A 23,264-nucleotide genomic window follows, 5' to 3' on the forward strand; every position below is an offset into this window, starting at 1 on the left:
CGTTACGACTCTAATTTCTGCTCGAGACAGTAAAGGGAGGCTGAAAATGGCCTGGCATGTTGTCGAGTGCTGGGCAGACAGGCCACTAAGAATCTCTGCAGAAAACGTTGAAGTTATGTTGGTTTGGCATGACTGTGTGTGCGCAGAGCTGTCCCAAATCTCTACCTCCTCTGCTCGCTGCCATCCATCCATCTGCTCCAGTCTGTCTCTTTTGTGCCTGGGTCAGAGTTTCACACTGCTCAGATCAAGATTCTCTCCGGCATTTGTCACACTGTTCGCTCTTCTGTTGCTGCCGTCTCTAATTATCCCATCCCTCCCCATTGTGTCACACTAGAGCGGCTTTCTGTCCATCCTAAAGAATCTCACCCTCTCCTATCTACATCTCACCCTCTTTCTTTCGCATCTTCCTTCTTCCCATCCTCACGCTCGCTCCTACCCACACACTCATTCAGTATTCAATATTTTAGAGGACATTTATGAGCATGAAAGTGAGCATGTGCATCTGCACCATTTTTGGTGCAGAGGAAACCTACATTTTCCCCCTCTAGCCTTCCCCCGACCCCCTCCTCTTCCTTATCTAGCTAATCCAGATTCGGGTTTTGGTTGCGTGCTGCTCATCTTTTTTTAGCCTGAAAGCCATGTGCCACTCACTCCTACTCTCCCTCTGCCTCTTTCTCCATCTTTTTCTCCCACTACCACCCACTCAATCCCTTTCACCTCTTCCCACTCCATTTTCTCTTCCTTCAGTCGATGTGATAGTATGCGCAGCAGAGATTGCATGTGCATGCATAAATGTTGTGTTTGCGTGTATTCGACTGTGCGTCAGGATGGCAACATATGTGGTCTGCCATCCTGTCTGTGCTACGCTGCCCACAAACATGTAGGGCTTTATTTGTGATTTTATCTGGTCAAATACCAAGGGAAAAAAAATGCTGCTTTGTTTTCCCTCCATGCAACACTTCACTGCAGCTACAGGTTTTCAGCAGTGTGTTGAATTTTTCATATCGTATTGATATTTTTCAATGCAGGTGCTCACAGATTTCTGCAATTTACAGATTGTGATATATACACAGTTAAAGACATCAGTTTGGAAAAAAGATATATGTGCATCATCACAAAAAAAAAACAGTGTGTAATGACTTGTTTGAAGTAGACATGAGTTGGGATGAAATTCTTACAGAATGACAACCTTGAGTAAAAATACAACAATTTTACAGTATCTGCCCAAAAAACATATACCAATTAAAACATAAGTTAATAATATTATCCATTAAATATACCTGATATTTTATAAACAACCACTAAATTTTGTGATGTCCAAATTCTGTACAATTTTTGTTTTACCTTTTACCGAGCCACATAAGTAAACTAACTGATATTGCTTTATCTGGTTAACTAGTAGGTCTATCTGCTCTGGCTGGAGTCTGCAGTCAGCTGCTCAAGTAACATTCTACTCAATCCTACCAACAGCACTTCTAAAACAGATCTGCCCATCACCACTCATTACACTGATGAGTGGTTTTCCTTTAGTTTCCCCACCACGACTATCCATGTGGTTCATGTGGTTCGAGATTTGCTTAAACAAATCTTTCTCAAGTGTGGGAGAATTTTAGTAACCAGCTCTCAGACTGTAACAACAGGTGGGGGAGGTAAAGAGCTAGAATACCTTTAAAACTAAAAAATAAAATAAAAATATAGGTCACTCCAGCACTTTCTGTGGTATTTTAATAAAATCTTGCAATTTAAACCTTAGGTGTGGAATGACAACAAATTATATCATATTTGGAGCCAAAACTTTTTAAAACATTGGCACACCTTGACATTGACAGCTACTGCATGTCTACTTTCCATAGTCTTACCTACTCATCGTATTCAAAAGAAATACAAGTAAAAAGTACAGAAATGCAAACTCATGCGATGTAACAGATGATTATTAACTAATGCAAATGTGTGCATTTTAATAGTGCTTGTAATTGCTTGTGAATATGTATCTCTACATATTTACAAGCATTGAATATGCCTATGACTATTACTGTGCATAGTCTGAGATGCACAGTAATCGCTGTTTTTGTTCCCTTACCTTTGAACCCTGCTGCAGAGTTTAAAATTTGGTTCATTTGGGTCATTATAGGGAAAGCATTCAATGGATCTGAAGGTATTTCAAGGTGGCTGAAAATGTGAACTGCTCTAAATATTAAACATTTTTGACCCCTGATCTTCAGGTGTCCACTGGAAAAATTATGACAGACAATTAACATAAATCATCAAAACAAATTCCTATCAGGAAAAAAAGAAGCGCTAAGTCAGAGTACAGACTTGGATTTAACAGAAACAGGCTTTTCTGTTGAGACTAATAAAAGAAAGTTGATGGTATTGTGCAAGATTAGTCGCATCTGCCCACTTGGAGAAATTCTATTCAAGATCAATGACATCACATGATTGCCGATAGAATTTCTTTCCCCAAAACATTTTGGCAGTGTGTGAATAACGCCATCTGTTTCTCTCATTTAGTAGAGCAAACTGAGGATTCATTTCATTAGTAGATGATAAAGTCGAGTTAATCTATGCAGTCACTGAGCAGTATGGAAACTACTTACTTACATATTCATGAACAATGTCAAGAAAATCCGAGCTCATCCCACTTCCCCATGCTGGAGATTTTAGTTTAACAGTAATAATAAATAAAGTTATCTTTAAAATGAATCACTCAAGTGACATCAAGGCCCAACATTAGACTTAAGTGTCAATAAAATAAATCTAGTTGTGTGTGTTGTTTTTGTCTCATGCAAACTTTGCTTTAATTCTACTTTTTTCTATCTAATCATAAGAAATCATAGTCAGTCAGAGAGAGTCATTAAACAGGAAAAGCAGGTTTCCTGGAAAAAGAGGAAGTTTCCAGCCTGCAGATTTATAAAAATAGCTGAGACTATTTCTTAGTTTAAAGCATGAAAGTTTTAAAGAATGAAATCTAAACATTATTAGTAATTGGATAAGATTCAAAGTAAAATACTTATATTAATATTGGTTTAATTGTAATAATACTTACACTTACATTTGTGAGAACACTTACAAGAAAAACAAGTAACTGTAACTTTGGTATTATATAATTAGAATCATGGATTATTCTTGGTTTCTTTTCAGAAAAACATCTGTAATAACTCACATTAAGATTATAATAAATATAATTAATAAGTTATAGTTATAAAATTATAAATGAATGCTAAATCAGAGAAGCTAAAGAAAATAAATGTGATATAAATGTGATTTTGACATTGAACTTGAAATGGTGTAAAAGGTTGTAAAACTGCAATTAAACATCACTGATATGTTGGAGGTAGATGGTAGGTGAAAGGTGACAGGAAGGGAAAAAGGGGAACTAACAGGAGAGCAGAGATGATCAGCACCTTATATGGAAACAGGAGGTTGAGCAGCCCTGAGACATTGGCACAGACATCATGACATGATGTCTCTTAAGACAGTGACGGATATGAGATCATCTGTCTAAGCAGACAGATGAACCCTATATAAGGTGGGTGCAAAAGAGGAACCGTTCGTTGGATCCTCCGGGCAGCTTCGAGCCAAGATCGAGATGGACAAAAAACTCTGCAGCTGAAGAAGAGCCGGGGCCACGGAGCCGGAGACTGTCCTGCACATGGAGACCAACCCGTCTGGCCCACAATCTGTGGCTTCGAATCGCACTTCTCTCATCGGCTGGGTTCTGACCCCAAAGACAAAGATGAAGACAAAGACAAGGAAGAAGAACTGGTGCCTTTTTTCCTGCCAGCACCAAGTCCTGTGTGACCTCAGCATCCATGCGGAGAGGAGGCTCATCAGACCTGCGGAGATCCTGGCCTTCGCCGATCAACATCTTCCTCCTGCTGCCACACCTTCTTCATCATCAAGCCAGGTCTGGGGTTCGAGACGCCAAACTCCGTCCGTCTCTCTCAAAGGTTCCCTTTTTTAGTTCTCAGTATCAGCAGTAGGGAAAGATAGACTAGATGATTGATTTTACTTATTTGATTATTTCTGCTACTGAATTAAGCTGTACTGACCCTTGCAAAAATGCCTTACTAATAAAATATTTAGCATAAAGAAAATCTAAAGATGTTGTGGACATTCAGTTAATGAGTCACCTTAAAGTTCTTTGATGGTTGTAAAATAGCTGTGATGTTTGATTCTGGAGAGGAAGAAGTGGAAAATGTTTTTAGGTTGCTGGTAGCCCATATTTAAAACCTCATCCTTGGGACTCGCCCGAGTCACTAAAACCTACCTGGTTCAATAACAAATGCAAGTTGCAAAATAGAGAACGAGCGACCGTTAACAGGTGTGCTCTGTGAAACTAGTTGGCTGTAGGCTGCTCAGTCTGGCTAATTCACAGGGGGAAGAAGGGTGGGACACCTGGATGTAGGCCGTCAGATAACCAGGCGAATCGTTTCTCGAAACCAGCTTAAACAGAGTTTACTTCAGTTCTGGACAGGGTAAATCCCAGCAGATTTAGGAAACTCAACGGACCCGTTAGACGGAGAGCTGGTAGCACATCTCCCCTCTCAGAAGAGGAAGTACGAGAGTGAGAGAGTAGAGACAGAAAGGAGGGGGGGGGTGTTGCGCAACAACAACAATATGGTATGTTTATATTCCAGCAACCAAAAATATCGAAAATACAAATTTCCCGTTGGAATCAATGTTCAATACTGCTCTTATACTTAATGTTTAAAACCATTCCAATATTGTACACATGGGCTAAGATATTCCCCATCAAAGCCAGACAAGGCAAGAAAGGACAAAAATCCAAAAACCTTCAAGAAAACCTTAAAAGCAATAGTGATGACTGAAGGGAAAATCTGTTAATTCTTGTATTTCAGTTTACAAATCAACAGAAATTTCAAATGACTTCTGTTAAAGGAACTGACTACAGCCTGGCGAGTTACAGTTCAACTAATCAGTTGTTACGCAACAGTAATATATTTAGTTGCTTTACACCTGTGCTTACTGACCTACTTGTTGATCAAAAAAGTTATTAATCTCTGTTCTATGGGTGAAACACAACTTCATACACTCAACTATACACCTGCTCAGAGTCAAGGGGGCTCCCGAGAAGAACAAATGAGCCATGATTTCTTTTTGTTTTAGGCAGCAAACACTGAAAAAGAACCACTTCAATGGCTGATCTACTGCCTGCTACCTCATCTTCAGAGCAGGATCAGTCTTTAATTAGCTGAGAAGACAAAAACCCGAGCTTGGTCCTGTTAAATCAGATTAAATTAATGAGCAGTGGCGGGCCGTCAGGGCTTTCAAGGTATTCAGAGAAAAAGCCCCAAGTATACACAGAAATTAAGTAATATTTTATGTAACAATTTTCTACATAATTTAAAATAGTAAATGACTTTCTTATAACATAACTGTGTGAAGTGACCGACCTATGTAGCTTTCTGTGTAAATACAACCACCAGGATCACATCAAATAACAGTGATTTTGATTAAACAATAGTTTTTTAATAGTCATCCAATTATATTAACAGTGAATCCGATTTTGCTGTTTAATAACCCAAAAACTGAAAATAGTTTGAATTGTTACTTTTACAGTTAAAAATATGATCATATGCAAATATAGCATACTGTTGGAGTGAAGTAAGTTTTTTACTGAAGCTGAGTGGATTTTTAGAGAAGTGCTTGTTTGAGGCTCTGATTATATTCAGTGAAAGGCATTTAGCCCAAAACAAGTGATGATTGTAAAAATACTTTTTTATTTTGACTTTTATAATAATTGCAATAGATACTACAAATGTTGTCGTCACCCATCCCTAATCATCCGTCGATGTTTTGTTTACTGGTTGAAGACATTCTATCTGAGCTAGAGATGATTTTTTTTTTTTGCCTGAGACAGAGCTGGCACTATACTGGAAGAATCCAATCAAATCCAATTCATTGTCAGTTAAAATACAATACAATACAGTAGAATAGAAACAGCTTTCATTGTTCTGCAAAGAGAAATTCAGGTGTTACTAGACTTCCCTTTTCAAGAAAGTGATGCCATAAAAAATTTGTTAAAATACACTGCATTACTCCAGATTTATAAGCCTTTTTCAGGTTTGTAACTGTAAATGATGAACATGGCTAATAGTCTCAGTTTTGCTCCAAAACGTCTGCTGCTGGGAGTAGAAAGTGTGGTCCAAGAGGGCTACGGGGATTTAGAAAATCTTTGAGATTAAGTCTTTTAACTAGCTGTGTAAAACAGAAAATCAAGATTATAATGACACTTTTGAGAATACAGAGAGATTTTTTCAGATCCATCCTCAAATTGTTTTGAGGTTTGTTGTTTTTTTCTGTTTGTGCGCGAGACATTTTACTACAGGAGTGCAGCCTGTTTCAGTGAACCTGGTTGTTCCTTTTTTCTCCCCATACACAAACACTTGCACTACATTCGTATTGAAGGCTTGCATTCAGTATGTTATTTGTGTATGCTATTCTCTGCTCTGCAGATAACTGGTATATTTAGGTAAAATGTCCTTACGACAAACTTTGGGTGGTCTGTTAAGGTGCATTGTGTTGCCAGTAAATTGGACGAGCAATTGTTCACTGAGCTTATCCATTAATGTGTGTTGAACTTAATAAAGTTAGGAAGGTTGCTTTAGTTGGAACTTATAAAGTCATCAGATCCAACTGTGACCTGCCTGCCTCACTGGTGGTATTGGTGAGGCAGCAGCGTTCCTCAGGAATCCCGCCATTTGGATGGAGATTGCTTAACTGTGAAAGCCACGGATCGTCACTTTTAATGAGCTACTAGTGAGAAGTGGGAGCTGGTTTGCGGCAGAAGAGGAAGTGGCATCTGAAATACCCCCTTGTCAGAAACTGACAAAGCAAACATGTCAAGAATGTATGCCTTCTTCCCTTACACTGATGCAATATAAATTGTGCGCTGTATGTATTCGGACCTATATGACTGCAAGCTTACACAACCAAAAATTTAACATAAGCTCTCTATGTAAAGGAACTATCAATTTTAACATACCAGTGAATTTAACTAGCAGATTGATAAAGAGAGTAAACAGGGTTAATTTTGAGGTCTGACTTGTTAATTACAGGTTTCTTATTCTAACACACTTCAAAGCTATCAGCTACAGGTTTTATTGTGGGGCATAGTAATTTGATTTCAAGAGGAAAAAAAATAAAATTTACAAGATTTTTTCCATTTAAAGTAAATGTCCCTCATATATTGTTTTTATGAAACTCAAAAGCATGTTGTGTCACTTTTGTAATCTAATAAAAAAAGGGGGGGGGGGACTTACAATTTTATAAAATTAAACCTCCCAAATAATCAATGGGACCTGATTCAAGGAAAGTTAGCCGATTGATTGGTGCATCTCTAAAATCAATTGATCTACAATCATCCATGCTCCAACACTTTATGAGAGACATACATGAACAATATAAGCAGGTGTCACACATTCTCTGCACAAGCTGCAAAAAGATGGGATCTTTACAGATCCAGACTGGAATAACATCCCTTGCTTGACCAGTTCTGAACAAACTTTAAGCTAAGCTAAAGTTTAGTTGTAAATAAGGGGTGGGGGGGGTCTGCTGATGTTTCAGCATCTTTCACAACTTAAACAATAAAAGAATGCGCTTAAGTTGTGGTTAACTGCAGCACTAGGGTGCAGCAGCATTTTTATGTGTAAATCCAACAAGTCGATCTTTGTGAGTCAGTGTCCATTGTAGTCTATTCAGCAGGGCATGGAGAAGAGCACAGAAATGTGTTTCAACCAGCCATGAAACTCGGTTTGAAAGCTGGGTCACACTACTTGCTGTGCTGCCTTGTGTGGGGGCGTGTGTGTGTGTGTGTGTGTGTGTGTGTGTGTGTGTGTGTGTGGTGTGTGTGTGTGTGTATACATAGCTAGAGGCAGCGCAACAATGGTCAGTATCGTCATCGTGTTACTGCCGCTCACCTGTGTTTTGACTATGCCTAGCCGAGACCCACTGCATCGGTGCCGCTCTCTTTCCCATATCCTTCCGACAGTCCTGCTCGTTCGCTCACCGGATCACCGGTCAGGGTGAATTTTGAAATGTCTCACCGTCTGATAGAAAATAACCATGCAGACGTCATTGCAACCACCGACACATGAATGGACCCCCAACACATCAAAGCCCCGGAGCCTCCTCGGTTATCTGCCGGGTGCCAGATAGACCCGACACATACCATCCAGCAGCCAAATTAATTACACAACCGTGTCGAAGGCGTTCGGAACTGACAGCTCGGTCCTCCGCCTGATTTGCAACACGTCTTCGGTTGCGGCTCTTCACGGAGCAGCGTGGATCATTTTCCATTCCCTTTCGTCAGCGCTCGGCATGACGATTCCTGCTTGATGGGAGATAGAAAATCCCTTGCGTCTTTCACGACCAGGACGAGCTCTTCTCCGGGGTTCTGTGGTGTAGTTTAGTGGCTTGTGTGTGCCATCAGCCGGACAACTCCCGAATCCTGTCACGGACTAAAAAGGAGGCAGCCTTATTCCGACAATCAAAGCCCATCCCCTGAGATATTCCCCACCGAAATATACGTACTAACTTGCTATTCCCCGTCTGCGGAGAGCTGCGTAAACGCCGTGAATGGCTAGTTTACGCTTAGCTTCATGAACCGTTCACTGTGGACACTTTGGGAATCTTGCGGAGAAATGGCGACACCAGCGGTTTGTGGACATCAGGGAGCGGTAACTGGTTCAAATAGAGTAGTGTGTTGAGAGGTTGCCGCTCCCCTCTGTGACGTCATCCAGGAAAACCTATGGAAGATCCGACAACATGTGTTGTTTTTCTGTTCCTTTGTCAGAAAACAAGCTGTCTTTCCTGAAGGATATGATGAAAAATATGACAGTAAATTGCTTTAAAACACACACACACACACACACACACACAGCCCTGGCACAAACCCGTCTTTTTAAAGTTCTGCGCATGCTCATGGCCTATAGCGGTGTTTTTCAGCGTTCTGTCGTTTCCACAGTGACAACATAGCGATGCAGGAAGAATATCAACTGTGATGTGAAAATCAATTTACAAAACTGATTTTTGTTTTTACGTTTTTAGAAACAATCTCATGTGAAATCATGCAATATACTTTGTGTTTGGGAATTAGGCTACTGTATATTACTAAAGATTAAAGTAAATATTTTGTTGGTGCTCATTCACTGCAAGCCCGATGTACTCCATCTAGAGAGTGTTACATCTGACTAGTCAGGACAACAGATTTTAACAATACCCACCAAAGTGCGTGATTAGAAAATAATATAGAATAGAAAGATTCTTTGTTCCTCAGTAGGAAGATAGCAGCCAAGTCAAAGGCAACAACACACAAACCTACACACATTCAACTGAGTTATTACAGATATAAAAGGAGAAAGCAGAAATGTGATGGGAATTTGTTCAACATCACTTATCTGTTCTTTTCTTCCAACACGGAGATCCGTCTGTCTGTCTGTCTGTCTGTCTCTATCTATCTATCTATCTATCTATCTATCTATCTATCTATCTATCTATCTATCTATCTATCTATCAGTGACGTGCGGTCATGGGAGGCAGGTGAGTCATCATGAAAAAATAATGTATAATGATAAAATAATTTATATTGCTATTTTCACCCTGTGGTTTGTACTACAACGTATTTATTTTTCGTTTAGCTTAACCAATTTTGATTATTTTTTTCTTAAAAGTCGCTGAATTTTCGCATTTTCCCATTCAAATGCTCGGAAGCTCAGCTGGTGAGGCAGCAGCGAACTGAGCCTCACCTGGGATTGATCAACCTCTCGCTAACTGCACTGGCTGCCATTCTGAGAGCATGTTCCTCCTGTCTGTACGTCGCCAATAAAATGGTTAAAAAACACTTAATATATAAAGTGATTTTCCATAATTTAGGTTATCTATATAATGTACAGTGTTTTTTTTTTTTGTCACCATCTGTGTGTGTAACGTGTTTCGTGTGCTGAGGAGCGATCAGAAACGGCAGAGAACAGATTCGAAGTGAGGCAGGCAGTTCTCTTGCCACATGGCAGGGGGCGCTCATGATCTCAGAAATTGTGACTCCACAACTGCAGAGTAAGAGACAGTAACAGCGAGCTAGAAATACAGTAAAATCAAGTGCAGTGATTTATTTCTGTTTTTCTCCTCTTACCACAGCAATCACTTATTAATAATCACAAAATAAACATTATGCCTAAAACCATACCACTGCAACAGACTAACTTATCTTCTTTTTTTGTGTGGCAAATATTTAAATGTTTTGGGGGTTTTTTTGTGGCGTTGTTGGCAGTTGCTATGGCAACGAGTCTGCGCGTAGCTGCGCTGATACAGAGAGCGAGAAAGAAGTGGTTTTGAGTTGTACTTTAACGGATTTCCCCTTTGCTGCGGAGCACAGCACGAAATTAATAATATCTACATGTCCAAGTTTGATTGAGTTAACGGAATTATTCTACGGCGGCAGCGTGACTATGGATGACATTTAAAATAATAGTCTTTTTGCCCTCCAGCGTTGCGCGCATGCGCGAAATGTTCTTATGTAAACATTAACATGCAGGGGGTCTATATTTGTAAATCTGATTATGATTAAGTCAGTGCCTCACCAACTATGAACCTTACCGCACGTCACTGCTTTCTCCCCTGTTTTGAGCAACCAGATGGTACATCCCAGTCTACCCAGCTCTCCTCCCATTGCCCTCCCTCTTGCTTTCAGTGTCCTCCATCTCTCTGGTGTCGCTCATTTTCCTATGTTAAGGACATCTTAACTTCCAGAGCTCTGCCTTTTCATCCATCCATTTATTCTCATAATCTCAACCTAACTGTTTGAAAGGTAAGCACATCAATTTTCCTCTTGGACCGTATCACAGCAGTATTCAGAACAGGAGCCATTTTTTGTTAGGATGCTTCTAGCCTGCAATTTTGTGAAATTCATACTGTTGTGATGCAATCTCTCTCGACCTGATTTATTTCTCTCCATTTTCACTGACTTGCTTTTCATTCATTTCTTCCTCCATCGATGGATGCTCTCCTCCATCTTGGTATCCATTTATAGCACATATGACTCATTAGGTTTTACAGTCAGACAGAGGGCAAGGCAGTGAAATATATTAAATACTTTTCATCTTGCTCATGTCAGGGGCAACAGAACAAGGATTCATTTAGATGTACATCTTTTAGCACTGTCACTCCTGCCTTCATTACTAAATTACATGATTGCAGAATTTAACCAAAGAAAAAAATCCTAACACATGAAGCAGCTCTGAATGTGATCACCGTTTTAGAGGGTGGTTTAGTTACAGTATTTATGGCCAATATAAACATTTTCATGTTCCTACGGGTATTGAAGTAGTCCCATCAATGCCATTTTTCCCAAGGTCACATTCCAGACTCACACATGGCTATCAGGGCCTCATACATATTTCATTCTAACCACTCACATCAGAGCACATAACATGATGACGGGGGCAAATTGGAAAGGATAATCTGTCTGTTTGCTGTTTTTCGCCAGTGAAGCAGCTCAAAGCTGACCTTGTAAAGACTCTTACTGACCAGACCATACCACACCTGTGTCCCTGAATCCATGGAAGCCAAAGCCAAGGCAGGGGCTCCAGCACCCAAGGCAGCATCCAAAGCAGACAAGAAGGAGCCAGCAGCACCACGCAAGGCTGATCATGCCCCTGCGGCCCCTGAGCCCGAGGATCCCCGCTTCTCCTCTGTTCAAGATGGAGCAGCAGAAGCTGAGTCAGCAGCGGGTGACAAGGCCTCTGGTACAGACTGTGTGGAACATATCAAGCCTTTTCTTATTGGCGGTGCCATTATCGCTGCAGGAGCCATTTTGCTGGGAGTTCTGCTGCTGGCAAGGAGAAATTAAAATCAAATTAAGATAGGAATATTGTTGACTGGTTCACAGACATTTCTGGTTTGATGAGCAATGGGGAGACACAGCAGTCTGTGTGTATTTTTTTTTATCTTTGTCTTATTTAGGGTTTTTATTTTGGCCTGCTTTCATGTGTAGTGCATCAGCCTATGTAACGTTTGATCAAGGCTTTATATGGAGCATAACTATACTTATTATATGCATGAAGTTGCTACGATACTGCATATAAAATGGAATTAGAACATTTTTTAAAAAGAAAAAAAACTACACTGCATTACATAGCCGCCAGAACTCTTTAAATGTGGTTTAATCTAATACTTTTTCCAGTTTGTATAAATATTGATAGAGTTTTGATATTTATGCATTCTTGCAGTTCATTTTGCTTAAAAGTCATGAAAAAACAATTATTTTCTCTATCAATAATGTCCCTGGACTGTCTGAGTTCTATGATTTCAAAGTAAATGAGTTGGTGAAAGGAGAATGTTCTGAAAGTATTGGCCAAATAAACTAAATACAAGGTATATAGTGAATCATAAAGATTGAGATTAATTTGAGTCTGTGCTCTAGTGAAAGCTTACCTTTGATGTGACCCTGTGGGCTTGGAAACAGAAGCTGACAGTACAGATTGTGATCAGTTTTGGGCTGGAAACAATCAAAGTGTGTTTAATATATAAAGTATGTGCCAAGAGAGGTAAAAAAAACAACAACAATTTCTTGTTGAGGTAAAGACATTAGTTTATTTTTACCCAGAATCAAACTTGTATATTTTGGTTGATTCTCGGTTGTTATAGATGCCTTTCCTGAGCTGAGATGTCTTCACTAAGCTCAGCAAAAAATATACTCTAATGTTCAGAGATCTAAAATCACTTACCTTTTTTCTTTTTACAATCAGAACATGCAATCATGACATGGGTAATGATACAGACTGCAAAGGACTGAAAATGGAATCAAATATATTTTTGGTGTAGATATTTTTTTCTTGTCAAATACTAACACAAATTTATAATCTGTCACATATTTCCAAGCAAAAACACTTTTGATATTTGAATTTGTTTGCATCTAACATTTGACACTGTGGTATATGTGGGTTACATTAGACTGAAAGACTGCTGTCAAAACATCAGTTGTTTATGTCATTCCTTCGCTCATGTGGTGTTGTTGAATGCACAAACCGTATAGGTGACATGAAAGCATTTTACATTTACATGAGCATAAAAGTTATGTGGATGTTTGCTCTCATAATTCACTCACAGGGAGAGAAAAAACACACTCAGTTGTTCCTGCACAAATTCATCTGTACAGCTGTTCACAGTAATTTCTGCTTGCACTGCATAACTCAAGTTGACTGACTATAAAGTAGAAAGATAATTCTCACACACATACACACACTGGTGGTCTTTAATTTAAATAAATTAAACACAGTTTAGAGAAAAAGTTATTCATAAACATTCACAACTTCCCTATTATGATCAAAAAAGTACAAGCCAGTACAAAAATGTCACCTTACATTGTACTATACAGTGTATTTAAAAAAAAGTAGTAGAAGAAGAAAATTCCTATTTTCATAATTTCAAAAGCGTATAAATGCAATAATTCAAGTAGGAGTCCTCATTTAGCATATGTGCTGTAGCAGATTAAAATACATAGATGATGTAATAATGTATGGTGTTACTGATGGCTATGATAGTGATGATATTTTTCATGGTGACTGTAATGATGATACTGATGGATACGATATATATATATATATATATATATATATATATATATTTTTTTTTATATACTTTAACATAACTTCCTTATGCACCCTCCCCTCTGCTCTCAACCATTTAATTGTAAAGAAAAGAATTTGAAAATCAACATTATTAAAGGCAGTGAACCAGGCAAAGTGATTACTTTTGTTCTTTCTTTTTTTTAATGTTTTAACTGTGTTAAGGCCTACTTCGTGTCAACATTATGCCCAACAGCAAATCCAAGGAGGGCAAAAATTCTCTAATCAAGAATGAATGAAAAAAGTATGAAAACTATTTTTGGGCTAAACAAATGTGTGTGACTATCTTAAAATGGCATGGCAAGATTCAAAAGAAGTTTTCTGTATGGGCATATTTAATGTGTTCCATATGTCATATATCAACACATGATATTACTTTTGTGTGATTAATATTTCTACTGAACCATAATAACTATCATTTACTAGGCACTGCTTTGTTGTATCTTTTCTCACCCATGGATGCAGCTAAATGTGAGACAATCTTTTATGTTGTGAAGCAATAAAGTGGGGCCCTCAAAGAATGTTGAAACATCTTGCCAGATGAGGACTACTGACAGGTTTGAGGTGGCCTCCAAAATCAGAGGTTAAAGAATTTTAGAAGTTTCCCTATACTATTGTTTTATGAAGATATTGTAAACTTGTGCACATTGATATTAGCATGCATTATGCATGCATTATATTACCTTCATAAATTAGTTAAATTAAGAAATAAAAAAAATATATTCTCTTTTAAATTAATATTAAAGTAAAAATAAACATATTAGAATATCAATATCTGGCCAAGTGAGCCCAGCCATAAGAGGCACCACTGAACATAGCGTAGTAGCTTGTTTTAAAAAAAATTGAGATACATTTATAATAAATTTCTGAAACGTATATATATTTAATCTAGTAATGTATTCTTTGCTCATCCTTCCGGAAACTAGTCTAACTATATCGTGTTTTCACTGACGAATATTTGTGCTTTTATCTTGGAAGAAACTGAACCGGAAGTTGTTACCAAGTCAGGGGCAAACGGAGTAGCTAACGTGCTGGACTCCGTCTCGTAGAAAGGTCTACCTTTTGTTGTGATTTACTGGTTGATTCTCTACCATATTTGGTTACGGTGAGTGATAAAGTGGAACAAGACTGTGTATGTGTACTGGAGAAAATTTGTTTTATGCACAAGCTATTGCCGGAAGTCAATAAATTTCGCAAAATGTGCGCTCGTGGTAGGCTAACATTAGCTTAAAGCATTGATTTTTACTTGTCCAAGTTATTTCTTACATAACATTAAACCATGTTTTCAAAACTTTTAAGGAGATTCATATCTTTGTATTTATACTTCTGTTGTATTTATGGCATTGCTTGTGGGCTAGCAGTAGTTGTAATGCTATGGTAGCAAAACAACATGTTAGCAACGCGCACTTCTTGAGTCGCAAGGATCACCTCGTTTCAGGAGTCACTTTTTAAATTATTTTTTCATTGTAGTTTTCGAAACATTATAAACATGTACGATTTTTATTGAAAATTACATATAAACATGTGTTTTGTTCTTGCAAACTTTGGTATAATAGCGGGATGTTTTATCTATTTTCAGGTAATCGCAACAATGATTATCCCGGTCAGATGCTTCACTTGTGGGAAGATTGTGGGTAACAAATGGGAAGCTTACCTTGGCTTACTTCAAGCAGAATACACTGAGGGGTGAGACATGTTTTCATTACTGCCTGCACTAAGTCTTCAGTTTTGAGACAAGTTTCTGGTATATGATGCAACATGGGAAATAATAAAAATATTTAAATGGTAATATTGTACCCACTGATAATTACCACGTATAGTCACTGATGTTATTTCTCTTCTCTTTTTTTCCCCTAAGTGATGCACTTGATGCCTTGGGCTTGAAGCGGTACTGCTGTCGAAGGATGCTGCTGTCTCATGTGGATCTTATTGAGAAATTGCTGAATTATGCACCGCTTGAAAAATAACTCCACGAACTTTTAAGGACTATGGAGGGTCGGGTTTTGGGGCGTGGAATCATTTTATGGCTATTTAGTTATGTTTTTTTTTTTTAATAAAGTAAATTAAAAAGTTTGTTTTTTATCATCTTGACTTGTCACACTGCAGCAATAACAAAACTAACATTTTGAACTGAGTCAATATAAGTGTTTTTAATCAAGCAACATTAAACCACTAGTTAAACTTGTGTACATGATCAACAAAGTGTTTAAAAACTGGGTAAATATTTCTGATGATTTTTAAAGGTTTAACGGTGGTCTGATGCAAGTAAATTAAAAACACACAAATGGTGATCCTTTAGGTACTTTTAATAAGACTGACAGAACACAGGTTTCTATTTTTTTTTCAATTTGTACAGTTTATACAAAAAGGGAAGAAAACAAACTTAACAGGTGTTCACTGCATGCAAATGTTTCTATCATACATAAAAAATATTTTACAGGCCTTTTGGTTAAACAAAGTTATACAACGAATGTATTCGAGGAAAAAAAAGTACATTTTACACTTTGAAGATCAGATTCCTTGTGATGTTTATACAGCTTGGTGCAAAAACAAAATGCCTTTCCTTTTCTGCTTCAGTCAAAATCACCCTAGAAAGAAGAGGGAATGGGAATAGGGAAGCATTGCAAAGACATGGTTAAATTTCAAATACGGATTGAAAGTAATGCACAAATACAAACATGCCAAATCTTCATAAATTCTGTGAACTTCTTCATGTGCTAAATCTGGATAATGGCCATGTGTACTAAAACTAGTTAATTCTATCAAATGTGAGCTGACAAAAATGTTCTTGGAGAATTCCAATAGCACTTGCAAAGGCTAACCATTTTTGATACAGGTAAATGAGAAATAAACCTATACATACTCCATCCAAAATATTTCACTGCCAGAACAGGAATGGTGCTTATGCTGCATTCCATTTGTAGTTGGAAATTTAAATATCCTAGTCTGGAAAAAACTGGAACACTGGATATCCTACTGGGAAAGTGGATGCAACAGAGACTACGTCCAGTTGTGACCTGTAAGGCCACATTTCAATGCGGTCTTACTATCAACAATAGTAAGATATGGTGGAATCATTTAAAGGACCTATAAGAGTGTGTCTGAAATCAATGTTGCATGTTAAATCTGCAACTCTGAAATTTAAAGTGGTGTTTGCTATAATAAAGTCACATAGGCCAGTCTTTCTAAATTAAGTCATGCTTCTGGAGAAACATTTGAATAAATCACAAAATATACTGCATATAGGAAATATCCATGATAGAAAACATGAGATATTTTGCAGTCTAACACAAAACATTCTAATGGCAGCAATAAATCTCCAAAACCCTTAAACACAGAACTTTAAAATTTCAGCACTCTTTTTCAGTAAACAGCTGAGAAGTCAGACTGTTTAATCTTTGGAAATTAAGATTTACTCGTGATCAGGTAATCAAACCAATAAATCCAGAAGGTTATTGAATTATGAAAACCTTACCAATTTAGCGGTATCGGTCTCTGTGATCTCTGTGTCGTTCCCGCTCTCGTGAACGCTCCCTGTCCTTCTCTTCGCTCCAGGAACGTTCTCTGTATCTTCGAGATCCTCCTGTGCTTTCCCTGTCATAAGTGTCGCCTCGGTCTCGTTCTCTGTACCGTTCTCTGTCACGCTCCCTGTCACGCTCATGGTCTCGTTCACGTCCTCTGTCCCTTTCTCTTTCTCTGGAATGACGGCTTGGTCTGAAAAGTGAAGTAAATTGGTTGATAAGGACTGAGACGATAGCTGCTATTGGGAAAAACCTGCTGATACAAATATAAATACACACTTGCAGCCATAGTCTCCTTGGATTGAGACTAAGCAGTCTTTGAGCGAGGTGACAAGTGCTTGACAGCTTTTATCTCTGCACACTCTAGACTGCTTAATGATGGCAATAGCACTTAATAGTGTTTCCATGGCTGTATTCAGGTTTCCTGCAATGACACAAAGAAGAAAGGTTAAGGATATCAGGTTTATTAAAATGTCATATTCAGTGCTGCTGCAAACACACCACTTTATTTTCTTTCTACAAAGTGTTACAAAAAGGTTTCATGTATCAGGAACAAACTGTCCAAAATGAAGCCACTGTTGCAAATAACCATTTAGGTTTTTTTTTTGACAGAAACTTTTCCTGGATAAGTGTGCTCTTATGTGTAAATACCTTTTTTCTTCAAAACTCCAGTCATAGCAGATGGCTGATCACGCTGTGTCAGGTTCTGCCTGTTTAAGGAGCGTTTTCCTTTCCACTATCACTATGTGCATGTGCCATATAAAAAATTGCTGCAAACTTAAAAGCTCAATGAAATTGGCTGGGTTTCCTTAGAACTAGAATCAAGTTGAAATGCATGAAATTGACTGGATCTGTCAATTGACTTCACTGAATTGACTTGTATTGTTAAAGTCCATTTACATCATATTTTGTTTTGAATTGCCCTTATAAAAATAATTCAAATTTAAACTTTTTAAAAATGAATTCAATCAAAATGAGTCCTAAATTCTGCATTAGTTTTGAAATTAAGAGACATGCATATGGAGTTTGCTTAAGACAAAGAAACACCTTTTGAGAATGTGATCCCTCAGTCTTCTTTATTGTAATTTTGAAGCTCACCTAGAAAAATGTCTACTAAAGAAATATTTTAATGGAGGTGGTTGTTAAATTGAAAAGACTTGGTTTTTTTTGTAGAAATGGCTTTCAGTATTTTTAAGATTTCTTTGCATTTTACTTCTAAATTCGACCATCTGTTTTTACCAGCTGTAGCTCCTGAAATAGCCTTGGTGATTGCACTGCTGGCAATTGCTCTGTTTCTGTTCATCATCTCCTCAAAATCTCCATCTTCACTTTGAGAGGTTTGTCTGGAAAAACAAGATCATTTTTAAGACTCAAGTTACATCATTGAATTAAACCAATTATACATTTATGGTATGCCTTAGACCAGTGGTTCTCAAACTTTTTTCAGTGATGTACCCCCTTAAAAATATATTTTTAGTCAAGTACCCCCTGACACGGGCAAAACATTTTTGGAATAAAAAAAGAGGTACAGTGCTGTAAAATCACTGTCTGATTTATTAAAGCCAAACAACTTATATCAGTGAACCTGACAAATACATCCATATTGCAAACATTGCATGGTTAAACAAAAAAGAAAAACAGAAGACAGTGACCACCAGGAAGGTATAAAACCAGTCAAAACTGAAATATGCAAAACGCTGCTAATTTATATTGGTCTCTGTAATGGTACAAAATTAAATATATACATAAATAATAATTCAGTGCATGAACACACATTTATATTTTATCAAACTTTTTACAAACTAATTTTTCCCAAGACTTATTATGAGGAGCCTACTGATTTTTTAAAGATATTTTGAAAAGCTTCACGTACCCCCTGCAGTACCTCCACGTACCCCCAGGGGTACGCGTACCCCCATTTGAGAACCACTGCCTTAGACTATTGTTTGTAAATTTAGCTTTGAAAATGTATACATGTAATGACACCGTTGACGTTCCCTCACTTACTTTTGTTCTCTATACAACTTGCTGCTGTGCCCGTCTTGTGTCAGGTTGAAGAAAGGAGGATTTAAATGCAGACCCGGAGATGGCTGGCCAGGGATTTGCACAGGATGTGGAGGAAACATATGGGGTGGCATGAGAGGAGGGACCGGTGGGGCCATGTGTGGAAACAGAGGAGGTGGCTGTCCGAGAAAACTGGGTGGTGAAGAAAACATGTTTGCAAATGGATGTGATGGGAAAACTGTTGGAGGTGCAGGGAGAGCACTGGATTCTTGTGATGATAGTACAGTGGGAGTCTTTTCCGCAAAATCCAAGTCCTTAGAACCTGAACCAGCACGTATGGGTATGCCTGTGAAAAACACGTTCTGTTAAAATCAACAGTCGTACTGAAATTAGGTATGCATTATCTGGATTTGCTTCTGCAGATCTTACGTTGGTTTGCAATGTCTTCAAACACAGAGAGGTTCTGCTGAGTGGCAAAACGACAATCTATTTTTTCTCCGTTAATATGGCATAGTGGCATTTTTTCCAGCAATATTTTTAATGACTCTTCTGTGGTTACCACCACTTCTGCATAGCTGGAACATGAGAAAACAATAAGGTGAGTAATGCTTAATTAGAAACATGCAACTTCACAAAATCTTACATTTGTAATATTTTCTCCATAATTATTAAAATGTATGTTTTTTTAATATTCACCCTCTTGACTGGCCATTAACTTTATTTTCAGCAAATCTGATGTCTGCTATGTCTTTAACACCGAGTCGCAAGGCCAAACTTGTGAGGTCCTTGTCTGATGTCCACTGTGAGGAAGAGCAGGTTTGGAGGGAGGGAATGACAGGAGGATAGAAGGGACTAAGTCATTTTAAGACTTGTATGGGAAATATTACACTAACAAATAAATGACAATAAAAATAGAGTAGTGTAAATCTAGAGATAATTGTGTACATTTAAATTTTTACACAGTAAATATTTATTCTTACAAACTATTAGGTATTTATTTGAACATACAGTACAGACCAAAAGTGGACACACAGTTGTGTCCAAACGTTTGGTCTGTAATGTATGTCCATGTCAAGTCATTAACCAGGCATTACAAACTGGTTATTATAGCAAAGCTTTTTACCCTGTGTTTCCTACCGAACCATGTATCTCATTCAAAATAGATACTTTGCGTCTAATGAGGATTCAAAATTTTAAATAGCTGTTAAAAACAAAGTTTAAGAAACAATTTATGGTAATGGAAAAAACAATGTTGGAAAGTTTACATAAAGCAAATGCTTAGCAATTCCCAAGATGTGGTACAATTATTTTAAAAGCTAAATAAATAATACAACAAAAAAATTAAAAGCTTTACAAGTTTTTGGGAGAATTCAGAGCAAGTGCTGTGTCTGCAGAGATGATCTCTGTAGGTATGCAGAGCTCAAAACAAAAAACCATTTGCAATAATTTCCCTGCTGGGATGAATAAAGTACTTCTATTCTATTCTAAATGGTGTTAAAACTAATCTTCTTTCCTTGACATTTGATTAGAGCTTGAACTGCTGAATTGTTTTAATATGTCAGCTTATTGTTTTATTCTGTATTATTGTTTGATAAACCATGGAACACTGCTCAGCATTTGCACTTGTTCTTAAACCATATAAACAAATTTGACATTGCCATCCGTCTTTGGGTAAGGACCGCTGAAAATCAGCATTCTTGCTGGAAAATCGGGTGACTTTCCTTTGCTCACAGGAAGTTAGTGTGCTCTGTTCATTTTTGTTTTCCAGTTGAAGTTTCTCTGTTGGCATATTTCCTTAAATAAAATATGTGTGTTTACTTGTAAAACAAAGAACATAGAGAATTCATCCACTATTTTTCAAGATAACCAGACACGACTTTAATAAAAAGAGAACGGTACTTACCCAGGGAAAATTCCCAACATATATAGATAGTTTTCTGGTCATCTTTTGTTTTTTGTGTTTTTTCTCTTCAGTTGTTTTCCCACCTTCTGAAGCCTTCTTGGTGGAAGCTGTTTTACTTGAAACCTTCTTGTCTTTATCAACCGTTCCCGTTAGAACAGCATCAAAAAGTTCATTTGCTTCAGAAATTTTATCCAAATCCTGTGTGGGATGAAATGCAAAAAGTGAATTCCATAACCTTTGGTTTTCCACATTTCAAAAATCATAGAATATGAACACAGGAAACTGCTGTGCCAGCACATAGAAGTATGACAGAACTCGCTGCCCTTCAAGAAGCTATTATTTTATCGCTATTCAATTAAGTTACAGTGAAAACTCATCCATTTCTACAGCTCAGACATCAAACAGAGCAACAAGCCATAAACACACAGTGTTTCTGTGGTGAAGGGGCAGGGACATTAAGAACTTATATGACACGAGTTTAAAAAAAAAAAACACAAAAGAAAATCTATAAAGTTGTACAAATCTGATAAAATGACTATCTTTGTTTAAGATGTGCCAGATGATAGCAAGATAAACATGGATGGGCTGGAGCTAATTTTGTTGTTACTTTAATTGTTCTCAGATCAAGACAACTTCCATGGTACATGGTAATTAGCACAAAATACTCTTTTTAGTTTGTACTTTAGTATATTCTGTTGCTCTCGAGGTAATAATACAGCCATCTTTATAATGCATAAACCTCTTTCTTTTACAGTAGGAATGTATGGTATTAGAGAATACATGCAATGACTACATCAGTGGTGGTAAATTCACATTTTCCTTACTACTTCCTTACTCCTTTGTCATTTCTGTGCATTTAATCACTGTCTAACCTTTAGCATCTTGAGCACTGATATCTGGGTTTTAGATATATATTCAGACTCCAATAAAAAGGCTTAATTTGGAATAAAAATAGACCTTATTGTCCCAAAGCAGGATATTGCAAAAGTATATTACTTCTATGCAAATCATAAATTTCTGGTATTTCAAAAATAATAAGCCAACAAACACTGCACTGCAAACAGTGTAATGTGGTTTTATTTTAGAACAAACAGATACTGTGATTGCAAAATAATTGTGACATACTGTGCAGCTCGCTCTTAAGTTATAAGAGTCATAGTGCAACCTCAATTGACCTTCCCAGAAACACAATATGACCCAAATCAAGCATGATGAATATTTACTTTTGGTTTATTCTAAACTCTTGTAGATTCTCTAAAACGAGCTAAGTCGTCATGGCTGCTGTGATTCTGGCCCTGGAAAACTTATATTTACAATAACACTGTGATCATGAGAGAACCATGTGTGATATTCTTCCCCCCCCCCAGAAACACTCACACAATCGCGCTTCTAGACGTGAATAGAAAATATAAAAATACTGATTTGCGCAGATCAGAGTATTCCAGTTGCCTAAGGTGTTCAGAGATTTGTACAATGTGATTTGTTTTCAGTTAACCGATTTGAATCATGGAAACACTCATTGCAACGCTAATAAATCAATACACTAGCAACCATCAGCTTTTCCTTAAAAAAAGGGACTTCGTGGACTTACCTCATCGCTTGGATACAGGTCACTGTACAGATCCACTTGGTCATTTTTGGAGTTGCTCGGTCCTGCTGCAGATCGTGCAGCAGACATTCTGTCGGACTCAGATGCCGACCTTCTGTGAACTGTGGCTTGCTTTTCGGCTTTCTTTCTTGACCAGCTTAGTTTTCCACAGAGACGCTCTGTTAAATTAACGATTCATTCATCCAACAGGTGTCCCTGTTTTACAAAAAGCATTAAACACGGCGTTAACGCCTCGTTTTGTTAGCTTACAGTTGGTAACGTTCCACGCAGGGTTTGCGAAGACAGAAGTGCAGGTGAAATTCGACACTAAAAAACAAGGAAATTATGAACCAGTTTAAGGAATCGAACGTTAAACTTCCACATGCACATGCACACACGTTTATATTCAGGCTATTGCATGCTCGCTTGCTCGGCTAATGCTATTTTTTTTTTCAATCGATGAAAATACAAGCCCATAAAGGAAAGCTGCCGGTGGGGAACAAAATATACAGTTTGGTTCCTACTTTCAAACTCACCCTAGTCTTACGTTGGAACTTTGCAAATCACCACTAATTCGCAAAATAAACAATATGTCTTATCTA

General features: G+C 37.7%; 3 protein-coding genes and 1 long non-coding RNA gene across 6 annotated transcripts in view; 2 read left to right on the forward strand and 2 right to left on the reverse strand.

Moving 5' to 3' along the window:
* The window catches only part of dagla (diacylglycerol lipase, alpha), a 43,064-nt gene extending 34,233 nt beyond the window's left edge, over positions 1–8,831 (reverse strand). For both annotated transcript variants that reach the window (XM_028014351.1, XM_028014350.1), the window contains exon 1: positions 7,944–8,831. The gene's annotated coding sequence lies outside the window, so the exon portion shown is untranslated. The remainder of the gene's footprint in view (positions 1–7,943) is intronic.
* A 1,832-nt stretch (positions 8,832–10,663) lies between these two features.
* On the forward strand, positions 10,664–13,759 carry LOC114143157 (uncharacterized). Its single transcript, XR_003595182.1, has 2 exons — positions 10,664–10,828; positions 11,512–13,759. It is a non-coding gene; the product is annotated as an uncharacterized LOC114143157 (long non-coding RNA).
* Positions 13,760–14,607: 848 nt separating this feature from the next.
* polr2l (RNA polymerase II, I and III subunit L) lies at positions 14,608–15,719 on the forward strand. Its single transcript, XM_028014952.1, has 3 exons — positions 14,608–14,751; positions 15,226–15,332; positions 15,505–15,719. Exons 2-3 carry the CDS (start codon positions 15,238–15,240, stop codon positions 15,611–15,613), a joined length of 204 nt encoding a protein of 67 aa, XP_027870753.1. The 5' UTR covers positions 14,608–14,751; positions 15,226–15,237; the 3' UTR covers positions 15,614–15,719.
* Positions 15,720–15,934: 215 nt separating this feature from the next.
* Positions 15,935–23,159, reverse strand: LOC114143154 (cleavage and polyadenylation specificity factor subunit 7-like). 2 transcript variants are annotated; one of them, XM_028014948.1, is made up of 10 exons: positions 22,933–23,159; positions 22,666–22,841; positions 21,075–21,272; positions 19,868–19,971; positions 19,601–19,746; positions 19,175–19,517; positions 18,407–18,510; positions 17,447–17,591; positions 17,122–17,360; positions 15,935–16,234 (listed from the first exon to the last, which is right to left on the reverse strand). In XM_028014948.1, exons 2-9 carry the CDS (start codon positions 22,750–22,752, stop codon positions 17,126–17,128), a joined length of 1,362 nt encoding a protein of 453 aa, XP_027870749.1. In that variant the 5' UTR covers positions 22,753–22,841; positions 22,933–23,159; the 3' UTR covers positions 15,935–16,234; positions 17,122–17,125. The 2 variants fall into 2 exon arrangements, with proteins under 2 accessions (XP_027870749.1, XP_027870748.1); XM_028014947.1 differs by having other exon boundaries at positions 22,666–23,159.
* Positions 23,160–23,264: the final 105 nt, after the last annotated feature.

This window comes from Xiphophorus couchianus, chromosome 4 (genome assembly GCF_001444195.1).
Source record: "Xiphophorus couchianus chromosome 4, X_couchianus-1.0, whole genome shotgun sequence".
Classification (NCBI taxonomy): domain Eukaryota; kingdom Metazoa; phylum Chordata; class Actinopteri; order Cyprinodontiformes; family Poeciliidae; genus Xiphophorus; species Xiphophorus couchianus.